General features: G+C 36.4%; 1 protein-coding gene across 5 annotated transcripts in view, besides 1 other annotated feature; it reads right to left on the bottom strand.

Moving 5' to 3' along the window:
- Positions 1-15,469, bottom strand: part of Zfhx4 (zinc finger homeodomain 4) — a 197,644-nt gene that overhangs the window by 24,490 nt on the left and 157,685 nt on the right. For all 5 annotated transcript variants that reach the window (XM_006530105.4, NM_030708.2, XM_006530106.3 and 2 more), the window contains exons 5-6: positions 8,745-8,813; positions 920-1,036 (exon numbers count right to left, since the gene is read on the bottom strand). In XM_006530105.4, the coding sequence (XP_006530168.1) occupies positions 920-1,036; positions 8,745-8,813 (186 nt within the window). The remainder of the gene's footprint in view (positions 1-919; positions 1,037-8,744; positions 8,814-15,469) is intronic.
- Positions 1,446-4,531: an enhancer, noted in NCBI's record as "VISTA enhancer mm1541". NCBI's record gives its function as "enhancer in: neural tube[6/7] | forebrain[6/7]" and the evidence as "EXISTENCE:transgenic organism evidence [ECO:0001131][PMID:17130149]".

The raw sequence follows: 15,469 nt of genomic DNA, 5'->3' as shown, positions 1-15,469 counted from the left end.
GCAAAAGTGGTCAATGTAATATTCATTGCGACCACAGATTTCCATCTCATACATACAAAGAATGGATGAAGCCATATATTTGCCAAATCAAACACAGAAAAAGCCATAGGAATCCACATCAGATGCTGGCCTAGGGTTTGTTTGTGCACAAGTAAATGTCATGACATGAAGGTTTGTTTTCAAAGACAGTAGCTTTCATTACTGGGATTTGTCCATTCTAGAAGATCAAAATTACCCAGCACCTAATCCCTTTTCAATGATATTTCCTCCTTCTTAGGCTGAATCATCTGTAAACTTTTGGACTGGATTTTGTTTGAAATGCCTCAAATAGATGCCCTTAAAAAGGGCAAATTCCTAAGTATAAGGAAAGGAAGGGAGGGATGGACAGGGGAAGAAGAGAGAGAGAGAGAGAGAGAGAGAGAAAGAGAGAGAGAGAGAGAGAGAGAGAGAGAGAGAGAGAGAGAGAGAGAGAGAGGAGTAGCATTTATTTTTAGGGTTACATGGTATGGGAGGGTGCATAATATTGAATGATAAAATTCAAGTGATATCTAATCCTGAGCTTATGAAAAATTAATATGCCATCAGAGGAATCACAAGTATAGCTAAGATTAATGAAAGGCGCTTAAAACTTACAAGCACACAAACTGATTTGATTAAAAAATAATCTCACTAGTCATCCTGTAATATTCTTCAACTTATCCACATCTATTCTGTCAGATGGTTATGATTAAAAATAGGTCAATGGGAGGCTACTGATAGAAATCACATTCAAAATGCGCACACAGTGAATAGTAGTGAGAATGTTCAGACAGTTTAAAATGAATAAAAGCATTTAATGAGCTTTGTTGGGGGATGCAGTGAAGGGAAGTTTGGGGGATGGGTACAATAAAGTGAAAAGGCCAAGAATCTAGCATCTTACCAGGGTCTTTAGTAGAGATTTTGCCTTCACTGTTGTCTCTCTTGTGTGCCTCTTTCTCATCATCCTCAGCCACTGTGGGAGGCTTCAGAGGGTCTCCTGCATCTTCACTGGGTTCTTCTGTTAAGAAAGCAGATGAGTGAGAAAAATTATTAAGTCCAGAAAATGTACACTAATGCAAACTGGGTGACCTTTATCACACAGTTTATCCTCGAATTTTATCTACGAATTTTCAGCACGTCTTCCTACTAAAGGAAATTATACATCGAGGCAGAAGTCTACATTAGAACCAGCTAAGGCCATCCCAGAGCAAATTTTTGATATTAAAAGGAAAGAAATCCTTTTTCTTTTTCTTCTTCTTTTCTCTCTTTCTTTCTTTCTTTCTCTCTCTCTCTCTCTCTCTCTCTCTCTCTCTCTCTCTCTCTCTCTCTTTCTTTCTTTCTTTCTTTACCAGAGTTTAAGCTGAAAAAGATAAGGGGGAAATGGGTGGAAAGCAACTGTTATTTCAATCATAGAACTTTTCAGCAACATCATCTTGCTCCACGGACCTGAAGTCAGGGCATTAGAGCAAATCAAACACAGAAAAAATATTCTGTGAGATAATATTGGAACAATGGTTTAAATAATGTACAGTCATTCATCTTGCACACAGATTTTAGATCTTAGATGCATTCCTTAAGATTTCATTAGATAAGATTCACAAACTTCATTTCCACTGGAGATTTGTTTGTAAAGCTACAGAGGGCTTTGATATAATGAGGTACTTGTAAGACAACTGTACCATTCCACACCTCATTCACAGGATCACACCACCTAGATTACATGAAAATCCTCCTACTAACTCAAACCTACTTAATTATTCTGTAAATCTCAGCCATGCCACCGCTGGTGGATTAATCTGTTTAGGCAGTTAGCCTCTATACCCGGACTGTGCAGCACTAATCTGTGAAAGGCCCACTGTTCTCTTTCATCCTGTGATCATTTGTCTCCCAGTGTGATGATGTCACATTTTAATGAATTTTTAGCAATCTGAGTAATGCCAGATAACCAGGCTCACAACTCCCCACAGCAAGCCATGCTGTTTTCATTGCAGCACAAAAATATAAGGTATATTCCCCAGTTCAGGTAGGAATTACATAAATTAGGAGAAGAAGGTAAAATGGGATTTGCAGCACCAGGCTGAACAATTTCATAAAATCTTTAATGAGAATATAAATTAACCCTGGAAAGGCGAAAGGTCATCAGAACACATTTGCATACTCTATTCTATTTGCTTTTGATAAGCAAAGCTTTTATGCAGAGAACATGATACAATTAACCCTTCAATAACCATACAAAATGGTGCTACGGACATTTCAAGTGTCAAGCATTCACTGAAAATTACACACTGAATAAAATTTTCATTGCAAATGCTATAGTGATTGAAAGGGGGAAATGTGTCCTTCTCCACACTCCATGTTTTATTAATAACATTCTGGCAGCAGAATGAAATATCCACTGTCATAAGTAGCAGCTGAGCACAAAAAAAAAATCTACTTGATGGTTCAGTTTTCAGCCATGCTCTGCAACTGTGTAAGCAAAAAGGAGAAACAGGACATCTAATACATTCAAAATAAGAGCTGGGTTAAATTGAGAGTCCTCCAAGATAGGATAATCTGCATGCATGCATTTATTCCAGTGTTACACTTTGTACTCCACAGAGGGGAGTTGTGAGCCTGGTTAACTTGGTGGGAAGGTGCCACTTTGTGCAGAGGTGCATGGAAATCTCGCTTTAAGAAGATACGCGGTGTTTTGTAGCTCTGTATTGCTTTCAGCTACTGATGATAATCAGTAATCAGACTTCTCCCATGTTTCTCCTCACAACAGCAGACTAGGCAGTGGGGACCATGGCTATGAGGGCTTCAAGAGCAGGAAGGCTGAGATTATGACCAGATCAGGCTGTGTCTCTGCCAAGTCCACGTGTACACGAGACATGATATATCCAGTGCAGTCTCATGACAGCTCCTTCTCAACTCATCCTGAGAAAGGATGAAGCTTCCTTTGAGTAGATTTACTAGACCTTGCCCCTAGGGCTAGAAAATGAGGTGTCAGAGTTGCTACTGAGAAGCCTTATCTCCAGGGGACACAAAATTGTAAGGGCTATCGCTACTCCCATTAATAAAACATTGTGTGTCAGGAAAAGAAAAAAAATTATAAAGGTCCTAAAAAGCAGGTTACAATATAATCAGGGTCTCATCAGACAGATTTTTGCACGTTACTCTTCTTCATTTTCTGGTATGTGTTTCAAGTGTGAGAGAAATTCCCAGACACGTTCTTCTATACATCACTGTGGTGTCTGACCTCAGGCTGACCCTGGCAACAGTTTGTGAAATCTGAGTGTGAACAAAGACTCTGTGTCCTCAGCAGGGAGAGATTATGGGATGGACTCTCCCCGTCAACTTAATGGCAAACAGCAGGTCAGAGGCAGTAACTCTGCCTGGCTTTTCCAAGCCACAACTCTGAGTGGCAGATTTGTCTGCCATGCCCCTGCTTCTGTGAGGTTCGCCCTCCTCTCTTTGCAGTTCTTTCTTTGAAGTAGGCAGGCAATTAGCTCTAATGCTCAAGCAATTCAGACCCGTTTTGTGGTTTGGAAGGCAAAAGTTGTTTATTACAGGTAGGCTCTTTGGAGCCATAAGAACTTTGCAAATTTTTAATCATGCAAAAAATAATCACAAGGGAATTTCTCCACACCATAAAATTCCGTATAAGCCAGAATAAAAGGTCACTTTCAAACTCAAAGAGAGGTTTAGAAATAAATTTGACATTCATTATATAATTAGGCTTTAGAGTCAAAAGTAATGTGAAGAAACCACTTTCTCTAGCAAACCTATAGGCTAGAATTGTGGGTGAGTAGGAGTGGCTATATTCTAGTTTAGATGCCAGATTTCCTCAATTATAAAATGTCATAAAATATAAAATGTCTTCTAGGAAAATTAGACACAACATGTTAATATATTAAAGAGAACACGGTAGAACTGAGGAGAATAAATATTTTAAATGAAACGCTAAAAAACACGCCAAAGCAGTTTTTTGAAACCTACTGCATTACATGCAATAGTAACAAAGAAATGATAGTTTTCCACAGTACCATTTTATTGACAGTGTATACACTTTCAATCTCCTTTAACATCAAAGAATATGGAAAATAAAATACTTATTTACACGTTAAACCGTATGGTGTACATGTGCTTTAACGTAAAGCTTGAGTCAGTCTCCTCTAGAGTTTCCTAATTATCTGGAGAAAGAAATGCTGTTTTCCTGTTTAAATGTTTCAGGAGACTAGAAAGAGAATGAAGTGCTATAATCTGCTATTACTACAGGAGCATGGGATGCTCAACTTTGCTTAGCATTTTAAACATGCCTAAAATGCTGATCATATGCTGTTTCATGTGGGGATCCACATCAAACAGATTTAAAAGGTTTTCAGTGTTTAGCTTAGAATATTTTCATATGAATTATAAAAAAATGGAAAGTGACTATCATTTGATCATACAATTCATAATGTACATCTTGAAGCATATATTAAAATCAATTCACTTGCACTTGTTTTTTATTGCAATTGGCACAGGCATAGCCTGTTTGTAATGTTTAAAAAAAGGAATCACACACTTCAGTTATTTCAGTGTGTATTTGTGTGCACATACTTGTGTGTGTGTGTGTGTGTGTGTGTGTGTGTGTGTGCATACCTGAGAAGTCTGTATAGGTCAGAACAGAAAGGTGGATCCCATGGAACTAGAGCTAAAGATAGTTGTGAGCTGCTCCGTGGGTTTAGGTGCTTAGCCTGGATCTTCGGCAATAGCAATGTGTGCTTTTAGCTGCTGAGCTAGCCTTGCACACTTCACTTTTAATTGCTAAGCAATAATTGTACAAATCCATAGGATATGGTGTGGTACTTGACACATGACTAACAAGATAGTTTAGGCATGTAAAATGATAAAATCAGGTTAATTAGAGTTTCTGTCTCCATAAGTATTTAGAATTCTGGGTGTGTTGGGAACATCTTGCCCTAGTTCTCCATAAAATATAATGAAATGTTATAATCTATAATCATGTTGCAGTGTTATACAACCTTAGAACTTACTCCTCTTGTCTAATTGAATCTAGGAATCTATTCTCTACCTAGTGATCACTGCTCTACATTCTTTTATGATACAAATCAATTTAGCCTCCACATCAGGGAGAACACATTCCAGCCCTTTAAAAACATGGAAAGAGGAAGCAGAGGAGGATACCAACGCAAACACCTTCAGTTTTATAATGAGCCTCTCCCTTTCAGACATACACTTATGAAAACTCACTCTACAAATCCTCTATGACATCCTTGTCCAGTCTTTTCCCATTCAACTCTATTCTCTCTTTGATGTACCTACTTCTAACTGTCCTCAACATTTAACTCCTGTGGCCTTCATCACCTATAGAAAAAAAAAATCTCAATCTTTTTTGAATAGCAAGAATACCTTCCCACCACCAGGTCCTGATCTATGTCCCAGAGTCAGCTTTCTTCAAATAATCTTTAATAAACTGCTTGAAAACTGTCTTTTCAGAGTTTCACCTGGTATTGTTGAGCCCAGATATAAGGTTATGAATTTATGCTTGTCTAGCCTTGAGTGAGGCCTGGCAAGTGTAAGTTCAACTCACATGATGATCCTGTCTCGGGTTGCACCTTACAGAATTGTTTGCGACAGTCCCTTTGCACCCTGTAGAATTATTTCCAATAGCTGTGGATAGCCTGTAGGTCCCCTTTTGTCCTTTTTTGACTAAGTACAACTTTTTCATGGGATAACTCCTTCCTTTACTTTTGTGTCTAGCTTAGAAAATAGCAGTTTCAACACATGGGCAATCAGTTAAGAATAACTACTTTATAGGTTTCTTTTGTGCTCATGTATGAAAATCAACTAAAAGTGATTCTTACATGAACTATGTATTTAAAAATGAATGTTCCATCATCACCAGTACTATTCATTGTTTCCTTCTCAAATAAGTGTTACCTGAGATTTGAACTAAAATCAATGTATCTGGGTATATTAGTGGATTTCTTTCTGCTTTTTGATGTTAAATAACATTATATGTCAAAATTATCTATATATCATCTATTTACACTAACAAGTAAATAGTTTATGAAATTAGATATTAAAATATATAATATATATTTATATATGCATAAGCATTTAAGCAAACATATCTGCTTAAAGTATTTGGAGTAGTATTTGGATCATAGCAGACAACATGGCATGCTCAATAGAAACTGAACAAAGTTAAGAAATAAAATCAAAGGGAAGAAAAAGACAAGCTTAGATGTTACACAGCTGGACTTCTGTTTTAGTAATGTCTTCCCAATTTCTGTTTATTTTCTTTCTGCTGAATTACATTTATTATGTATTTTTCTTTTTTAAAAGTACCAAAAGCAAACAAACAAACAAACAAACAAAAAACCAGAAGCTTTCTTGGTTTCTATTCACACAACCTCTCTTCTCTCAGTCAGAATGAAAACACAGCTCATTTCTTGTTCAACAGATGCTAATTTCCTTTTCACGAAAATACAGCTCTTATGGACTTCCCTTTTGGGGCTATCTGTACCTCTCTGAACATTCGCCTCATTCCCCCACGTTGGGAGTCCCCACTATTTTACAACATCTACATATTAGAATGCCTCCAGCCTCCTTAGATAAACATATTAAGAATCATGGCATTACCCAGTACAGGGGAATGCCAGGGCCAGGAAGGGGGAGTGTGTGGGTTGGGAAGCAGGGTGGGGGGAGAGTATAGGGGACTCTTGGAGAGGAAACTAGGAAAGGGGATAGCATTTGAAATGTAAGTGAAGAAAATATCTAATAAAAAAAGAATCATGGCATTAAATTGTCTCATTTTGCACCGATTCTAAAATACATATCTAACTTAATGTGTCAGATGTGAACTCGTGCCTTCAGGTTAGCCACCCTTATTCCATTTTCTCCCAAGTTCATCGATTAACTTAACTATGTGAACTTCCACCACGAATATTTTTTTCTTATGGACAAAACCATATTCAATCCATCAGCAAACTTTATTTCTACTTATATTTAGTGAGTACTAAATGCTAAATAAAGTCGACCTCATTTATTGCTTGAACTTTTTGCCTTTTGCTATGTCACTTAAGCCAACTCATCCACACACTGATTCAATTGATTAGATTATGCTTATTTGGGCTGTGTATTATGCTTCTGTTCCGTCACTCACCAATCTTCCTCCATGTCAGCGTTATTCAGCTCCTTGTGATGGAGCCACATTTTCCCATCTTCGTGGGAATGTATTTTTCCAGACTTTATTTCATAGCTTTCCATTGTAATGATTCAGGACTTAGCTCACTACAGCTTCCAAAGAAATACCTTACCTGTTGCTCAGATTAAAGAGTCCTGGGACTGTGCCAGCAACCACTATCCTCTGGTGAATTGCAGACCTAAAGCTTTTCATTTGGAGGCTTTAAATAAGGTTTGAAAATTTGCATTCTTTTTTTAAATTTAATATAATAAATTTATTTATGTGATATGTTAACTTACTATGTAAATATTTTATTTAAAATATAATTAACTCAGCCTCCACTTTCCTCCCTCCTACTATCTTCTGCCCTATTCCCTCTCAAATCCATAGCCTCTTTTTTTTCTTTCATTTGATTTCTGCATATAACATTCATAAACATGTAAATATAACATGATGACATATAACAATTAGTGTTGCTTGTAAGTACATGCTCACTTGGGGAGTACTATAGAAAACCACAACTGGTCAAATTACAGAAAGAAAACTGACCCTAGGGTGCCTATCCCCAATAGATACATCTACAACATAACTCTTGTGCCTAAGGCTCAAAAAACATTAAAGAAGATGGAATGGAAGGTATGTAAGTGACAGAAGACAAGACACCTATTTTTCCTGTGAGGCTGTACACCCATATATGACAAGAAAGCTACTCATGATACTTCAACAATATAGCAAAGTGAATAAGGCCTGAACAAGCACAACAATAGCAGATATGCTAACATGAAGGGAATATCCACATGACTCACACTAAACAAAGAACTTTAATAACCAAAGATTGCTGGGACAGAGAGAATAAGCCTTCTGCAGGGATGATCACTCCGATTGCTTATCCAAATCAAGCAGTCAGTTTAGGGGTTTCATTCTTACAACCCCTTAAGCTATGCATTGCCATTTATGAGAAGTTTCTTTTAAGAAGGTCTCTTCTACAGATCACCTGCCTCATATCCTTTACCACACTTATCTGATTCTGAATATTTTTTGTTCTTTGTTGCACAGAATTGATATTTCTTTTTTAAAAAAAAGATTTATTTATTTATTTATTACATATAAGTACACTGTAACTGTCTTCAGACACATCAGAAGATGGCATCAGATCTCATTACAGATGGTTGTGAGCCACCATGTGATTGCTGGGATTTGAACTCATGACCTTTGGAAGAGCAGTTAGTGCTTTTACACGCTGAGCCATCTCTCCAGCTCCACAGAATTGATATTTCACAGAAGGGTCCCCCTATGTCTTGCTCATGCTGTGAGATGGTTATAATGAAATAACAATGGTGTACAAAATGCACACCTTTCAGTTTTGCTGAGAACCTGAAACTGGTCTACAAACTAGATCCACTTAAATGTTTCTAAATATAGAATATAATTAATCATGCTTTTATGAAGAACTGATCAAAGCAGTTCTGTGGCTCTGGTACCATAAATTATAGGAATGACATGTGCCTTTTATTCATGACAAGGCTAGCTTCTGAGAGGAATACATATTTACCTGAGGCCGCCTTCAATTGCTGCTCTATAAGTTCGTCCTCACCATTCCTGGCTCCCAAAGATGCTGTTTCTGTAAAAGACATCAGTATAATGGGTAAAAATGCCATCAAAGATAGAACTAATATTACAAGATCCCCAAGTATGACTGCCACAGGATGAGTAACAGAAGTAACAGAAGGAGCTTATAAGACGATCTAGCACACAAAGATCAAACACACAGTGTTTGAAGAAATTATACCAGGGCAGAATAGGGTAATATTTAAATATTGGTGATTAGCAAGACACAGCAAATACAACAGTATATAAAATCATAGAATCAGGAACTTTGGGTTTTTACCTTTGGATTTTTACCCTTTGACTGAGGCTACCTATATAGGATAATCATGGCACTTTATATCCACTATGAGAATCCTCTTTCTTATTATGTATCCAAATGAAAAGCCCCCTAAATGACAACTGATGGATAAGACCACAGTAAAGCCCCCTGCACTTCGAGAGCAATCTGAAGACTGAATTCATCATTAGTCAATTCATATCTGTATTTGGTTCCAGGGCAGAAATGGCACAAACATGGTGGCTGGCTAGCTCAACCTTAAACATGAACAGAGCTATGTTTACACAACTTCCTTATTCACTTCTTTTATCTTGCATAAAGAAATAGTGGTGTGCTACCAGAGAAGAAACAAGTAATAAATATCACACAACTACAATCCCTGGGTCTTACAACAGTGACCTACCTACAATATACACTAGTGCAATAGTGTCACAAATGTTATAGGCGTAACCAACCTCCCTTTTTATGTTGGATTTAAGGTCTATTTCATGATGGAACCCATAACTGACAAGGTTAAAATGGACAAGAACCTGAGACTATATAGATCATGGGCCTTATGAGAAAACTGACTACAGTTATTCTACCAAGGTAACAGAGCCATAAAATAGTGCCTCATGATATCTGCTATACCCTCATCAGAGAAGCTTCTTCTTCTACTAACTGGTAATTAACAAAAAAACTCATAGTTATAAAGAATGAAAGCACTTAACCCTAAAGATATGGCTTCATCAACACACCTCCGCTCTGACTTAAGGCCCAGGGACCTATGTGAAAGACTAGGATGAAGAATTGTAAGAGCCAGCTGTGGTGGATGATTCCAAGAGGAAAAGAAATTATCTGGAAGACACAACAGGACTAGTACTAGTATGAGAACAGCAATAGTACAGGTTCAAACCAACACATCCCAGTGAGGAGAAGGGAAAGCAGACATAAAACCCACCCTAATTTATGAAGCTACTTGACACTGGTACCTGTATGGGAAGGGAAAACCAATTTTCCCTAGCAGACTTGCTCTGAGAATATCAACCACACTTCAGACCATCCACATATAATATGCTCAAAAGTAGTTGGTGAATACAAATGGACTCCATGTTTTTAATGTACTTTCAGTTCTTTTACGGGGCATAATTTTTATTTGGTTTTATTTTTTTGGTTTGATATTTATTTTCGACTTTTATTTTGTTTTTGAGAAACTGGGAGAGAAAGAATATGAAATTGGGTGTGTAGAGAGGAAGGGAAGATCTGAAAGGAGATAAAAGAGGGAAAACAATATGATGAAAATATGATATACAAAAAACCCTTAACTAAAAAAAAATTTAAAGAGGTGCTGACTCAAATGATAAGAGCATTGGCTGGTCTTCCAGGGGACCAAGGTTCAATTCCCAGCACCCTCATAGCAGCACTTAACTGTCTATATAAATCTAGTTTCAGGGCATCTAACATTCTCACAAACAGAGACATTTGGGCAAAACACCAATGCATATAATATGTAAGAGATGCTTCTAAAAATGTAAAAGAAAAAACCACTAGACATTAGAACATGCCTTTAATCTTTTATGCTTTCTCCATTCTGAATCACTCTCTTCTATTCTCTTTTACAATGTATCTTGTCTCTTTTCTCTGTCCTGTCTTCTCCTTCTAGAGCTTAGTGTTCTCTTCTACATCACCGAATTTACTCGAAACTCTTTTCTTTATAATCTGACGTTTCACTAACATTTCAACAAGTACCATTTAATGATATAAAATGTTGAGTAAAATCTCATGATTCCACCATTTTCCAGGTAGGAGATCTCAGGTAAATTCTCTTCCTCTAGGTCTGAATTCATTCCATTTAAAGGAAAGACATCACTATATAAATAGTAGATAATTCTAAGGGTAAATTCTTGATATAAGTAAAACTAAAGAGATATAGTCTTCAAAGTTAGAGAAGACTAAGTGCGATTAATCTGTTTTAAGGGTTTTCCCTCAGCTCTTAGCCTTTCAAAGTGACTCATGTTTGTCTAATATGTCTAGGTAAAAGCAACTCCTTTAATTAAACAAATAATGAACTTTGAAAATATAAATTCACACCCAGCCAATATTATTATATTTGCTATTTTTTCTCCTGTCTCAAAAATTTTGTCCTTTGGTAGTAACCTATTTTAAAATAGTAAAATCAGAGTAAATTTCTAAAACTTTCCACATGAATACACAGAAATACTTTTCTTATAAGCATGTCTTAAATTAATCTTGTAAAGAAGAATTTATCCTCTGTCATTGCTCATAAATCCTGGAGTGACTCCAAAATAGGTCACAGCCTTGATGAGTATTTGACCTGTCATTCAGGAAGCCACCTTCTTCCTCTTGCCTGAATGGCTTTAAGTCCTGGTCATCTTTGTTCCTTTGGATTTAAATGCCTGTTTTGTTCTCCAACTTTTAGCTTCCTAATCTTCTCTTAAAGTCAAAAGCAGATTCTCTCTAAACAACTGCCTTATACTTCTGTTTAGCAGTGGCTACAGAGGATGGTGATGAGTTTTGTATGATCTGTACATATTTCCACCCTATCCTTATATATGCCATATAAGGAGAGAGACTGATATAACAAACTGTCCTATGAAAGCTGCTCACATCCAAAATAGCTACATTCCAAACCAGAGTAGGCTCACCATGAGAAGTTATAATCAGTTCCCAATGTCCAAAGATTGATAAGTATATCCAGCCCAGAAAACAATCCCTGTTACACATATCAATATATATATATATATATATATATAGAGAGAGAGAGAGATACAGATATAGATATAAATAAAATCTAAGATTTTCTAGCAAAAACAAGTACAGTATTTGAGCAATGACGTATGCCCCAACACATATTTTACTATATAGTTTAAATTCATTCAAAGTCGTCACCAATAGTACCCAAATGAATTTCATAAAATGATACTTCTTAACGATTAGTAAAAACCAAACAATGACAGTTATCATGCATATGTCTACTAAGTAGTATGTAAGATATGTGTGTAGAAGCAAGCATGTAATACAATAGAATCATGGAGAAAATTACTACTCCTTTCTTTATATATGGGGAATTAAACAGATTGACAACTTATCCTAGGTCATGACAGTAGAAACTCATAGAGTCTGGACTAAGAACCTCTTGTCTGTCTATTCTAGATGCTGAAAAATGCTTAAATGGTCCAGCTACAGTAGTACAATATTTAGAAGCTCATGAAGATTTCCCTAGGCCTACTGAAGGCCAGAAACTCAGTAGAAATGAATGAGAAACCATGTTCACTGGTCTTTTAAAAATCCTAATATTTCATAAAACATCATGCTTTGTTATTATAAAATGTAAGTAAATAGTTTGTGTTTGGTTATATTTATTTTTCTGGAATCATATAGACCATAAAAATAAAAATGATTAATCTTACAAATTAAATACTGTAGCATGGAATCTGCTTCAATGTAAGCCACACTACAAATATGCTCAAAAGGGATGGAGTTCAGTGTGCCCCAGAGCCATTTTTAGAGCCTTCAGTGCTGGTTTTCTCCTTTATACAAGTAATATAAATATTTTAATAAAGGAACTTTTAACTTATCAACAAACTGATTAATCTGTACTTTTCTACCTATTTAAAATGAAATGTTTAGAATCCAGTTATAATACATAACATCTTGCAATATTTCACTTTAATAATTGCTATGTAATAACAAACTGACTGCTGTTAGCTGGATCTGTCACTTTGTGAGTGATTTAATTAAATTAGTAGTGTGTATGCTTTTCAGTATAAGACCTTTTAAATGCTGTTTAAAAGAAATACCATTGAATTAGCTTATCTAATATTCAGTCCTATCTTGTCAATTTAGTCATGATCACATATTTGAAAATGGAATCGATTATTCTATTTTTATTAACACAATGTGGGAACAATCAGAAACATTTTTCTTGGAATAGGGTACTGATCATTGAAATCCACATTATCAGCAGCAAGACTTGTTGAAGCATTTGCTTGACTCCTGTCCTGACTAAGGTTCTGTTTATTCACATTCAGTTACAGTTGACTAGTAATGGAGATGCGTTTTAAAACCTCATGGTTCCCTTTCAGAGACAGTTTCCTATGTACAATGTTACACAAACAGGTGCTTTTAATATCCTAAAGATAACTTTTCCTTCAATTTTGCAATTACTTTAAGTGTTCAGTCTTACCATGAGGGCCCGGTCTACACACTCCTGAGGATGAAAGGTCTAACAAGCTCTCTCCTTACTTTGTGCAGACACTCCCTCTACGACCTGATCATCATGGGATTCTCCTTTACATTTTCTTCTCTTAAACCAAGAATACTTATTCTAGAGAGTAAACTGATAGTGTTTTGGCCCTTAAATCACTACTTTCTGAAAGATTCTTTCGCCCTTGCTTATTGGGACATTAAAAAACTAATTGATACAAATCTCATGGTTTTCTTTCTATTTTATTGAAAATAGATTCTTCTCTAGCACTACATATATTGACCGCAGTTTTCCCTCCCTCCTGTCCTTGAAACTGTCTGCCACCTACCCTCTTTCCCAGATCTACTCCCTCTCATTTTCTCTTGGGAAGAGAGCAGGCCTCCAAGAGAAAACAGCCAAACAACAAAACACAAACACAGCAAGACAAGGCACGCTGGACACTCAGGCCTTAAGAAGACACAATGGTTCTCCCTCTAAAACCACAGTCACATGATTAACTCAGTGGGTCACAAAACAAAACAGAAAGGCATTTAAGGAAAACGGAGAGATAGATGCAATAGGAAGAAAAGAAGAGAGGACATGGTTACAGTAATTATCATGTATTCTATACATGCATTAGGTTGTGAATAAGAGGACATCGATTAATAAAAATCTACTTTAATTTAAGCAAAAATGTGAAAGTTCATGACTTAAAAGAGGAATGAAGAATTTAATGTTGAGCTGACTGAATCTATACTAAACCATGGTTTTAAATCTCTTGCTGTGCTTTATTATAAGTTATATAGTATATCATCACTGTTATGCAGAGAGTCAACACAGCATATTATACATACACAGAGAACATACAAATATATATACATGTAATTATATATTTACATTTTTATGCTAGTCACATTTAGGCATATATTGGAGACTTGTGGAACATATCACTGCACATATCTTCTCTGTTTGTCTACAAAAGTCCCACCTCTCACCCCCATACTACTTTGCTAACACATTAAACAGTAATGTATATCACTATTTTTAGCAAAATCCATGGCATTTAAAAGAAGACATATGCCAGAAAACAAGTCAACATTAAGCCAACTGTTTTAACATAGAAAAAAATTATCTTTCTTCAGTCTTCAGTATCACTTCAAAACCCCTGTTACTGTATACAGTAAGAAAAGTTCACTTTTAATTATGGAAACAATTCAGAATTCTAAAATAGAACAGGTTTCACACAAGCTTCACCCCACAGCCAATCTAGGTACTTCCTCTCCTCCCACTTTTCCTATGGAGGTTCTCTGTGCTCTATCAGAGCCCTGAGACTCACTGTGCAGCTATGTTCAAGGCTGAATACAAGAGAAGACATTAACACATCTCCAGTTTTCAGAATGTAAGTTAGCATTTGCTAGAAATTAGGGAGTTTGCCAGCATATAGCATATAGCAGATATTGCAAGCATATAGCATATAGCAGATTTCCTTACGCAATCCTCACAGTCATCTGCCACATAAGCATTACTGCTTTTAGGAAGGAGATGAGCTATCAAAGCTCGGACAGTTTAAGTCATTTTTTCCAATGGCACAGAAAGGCAGCGGGAGTGTTTTGGAGGAGTCAGTCTGATTCTAAAGCTCTGTCCTTCCTGCCCTGGACCATGTGCCCCAGGCATCCCCTAGGAGACCTCAGTCAGGAATCTTAAGAACTCATTTTTTTTCCTTCTAAAAGACAGCACAAGCTCCTTCATAGCAAATTCATCTTAACAAGATTAGTATTTAGAAGATACATGAAACTGTACCTTTATTACTATCGGGGTAATTTACATTTTGAAACAGAGTTTGGAGCTTGCTAGGGCATTGCAAACATGCCCCAATAAAGAAAGTTTAGAGCGAGAAGTGGTTGCAAGTGTCTTCTCCAGCTGTTGCTTATGCTCATGAGGCAGAGTTCTCTTCTCAACAGCTGAGTGACTCAGTGCGCTGCTGCAGGGTTATGAGTAGCTAAGTAACCTTATCCTTGTTGAACTATTATTGAGGATTCTCCTGAGTGATTTCTTCCAGTCAATAACAGACTGAAGTGTACTGGGTAGTGCTATGTCAACTACCTGAATGTGCTTATTGTTAGTGTTTGTTTGTTTTATTGGGAAAACTAAAGCTTTTTTACTTTGTCATCTTTTATTTTACCCAGAAATAGTTTTTTTTTTTTTT

This window comes from Mus musculus, chromosome 3, assembly GCF_000001635.26.
Source record: "Mus musculus strain C57BL/6J chromosome 3, GRCm38.p6 C57BL/6J".
NCBI classification, from domain to species: Eukaryota; Metazoa; Chordata; class Mammalia; order Rodentia; family Muridae; genus Mus; species Mus musculus.
The sequence above is the reverse complement of the archived record's forward strand: the minus strand, read 5'-3'. Positions and strand labels throughout refer to the sequence as shown.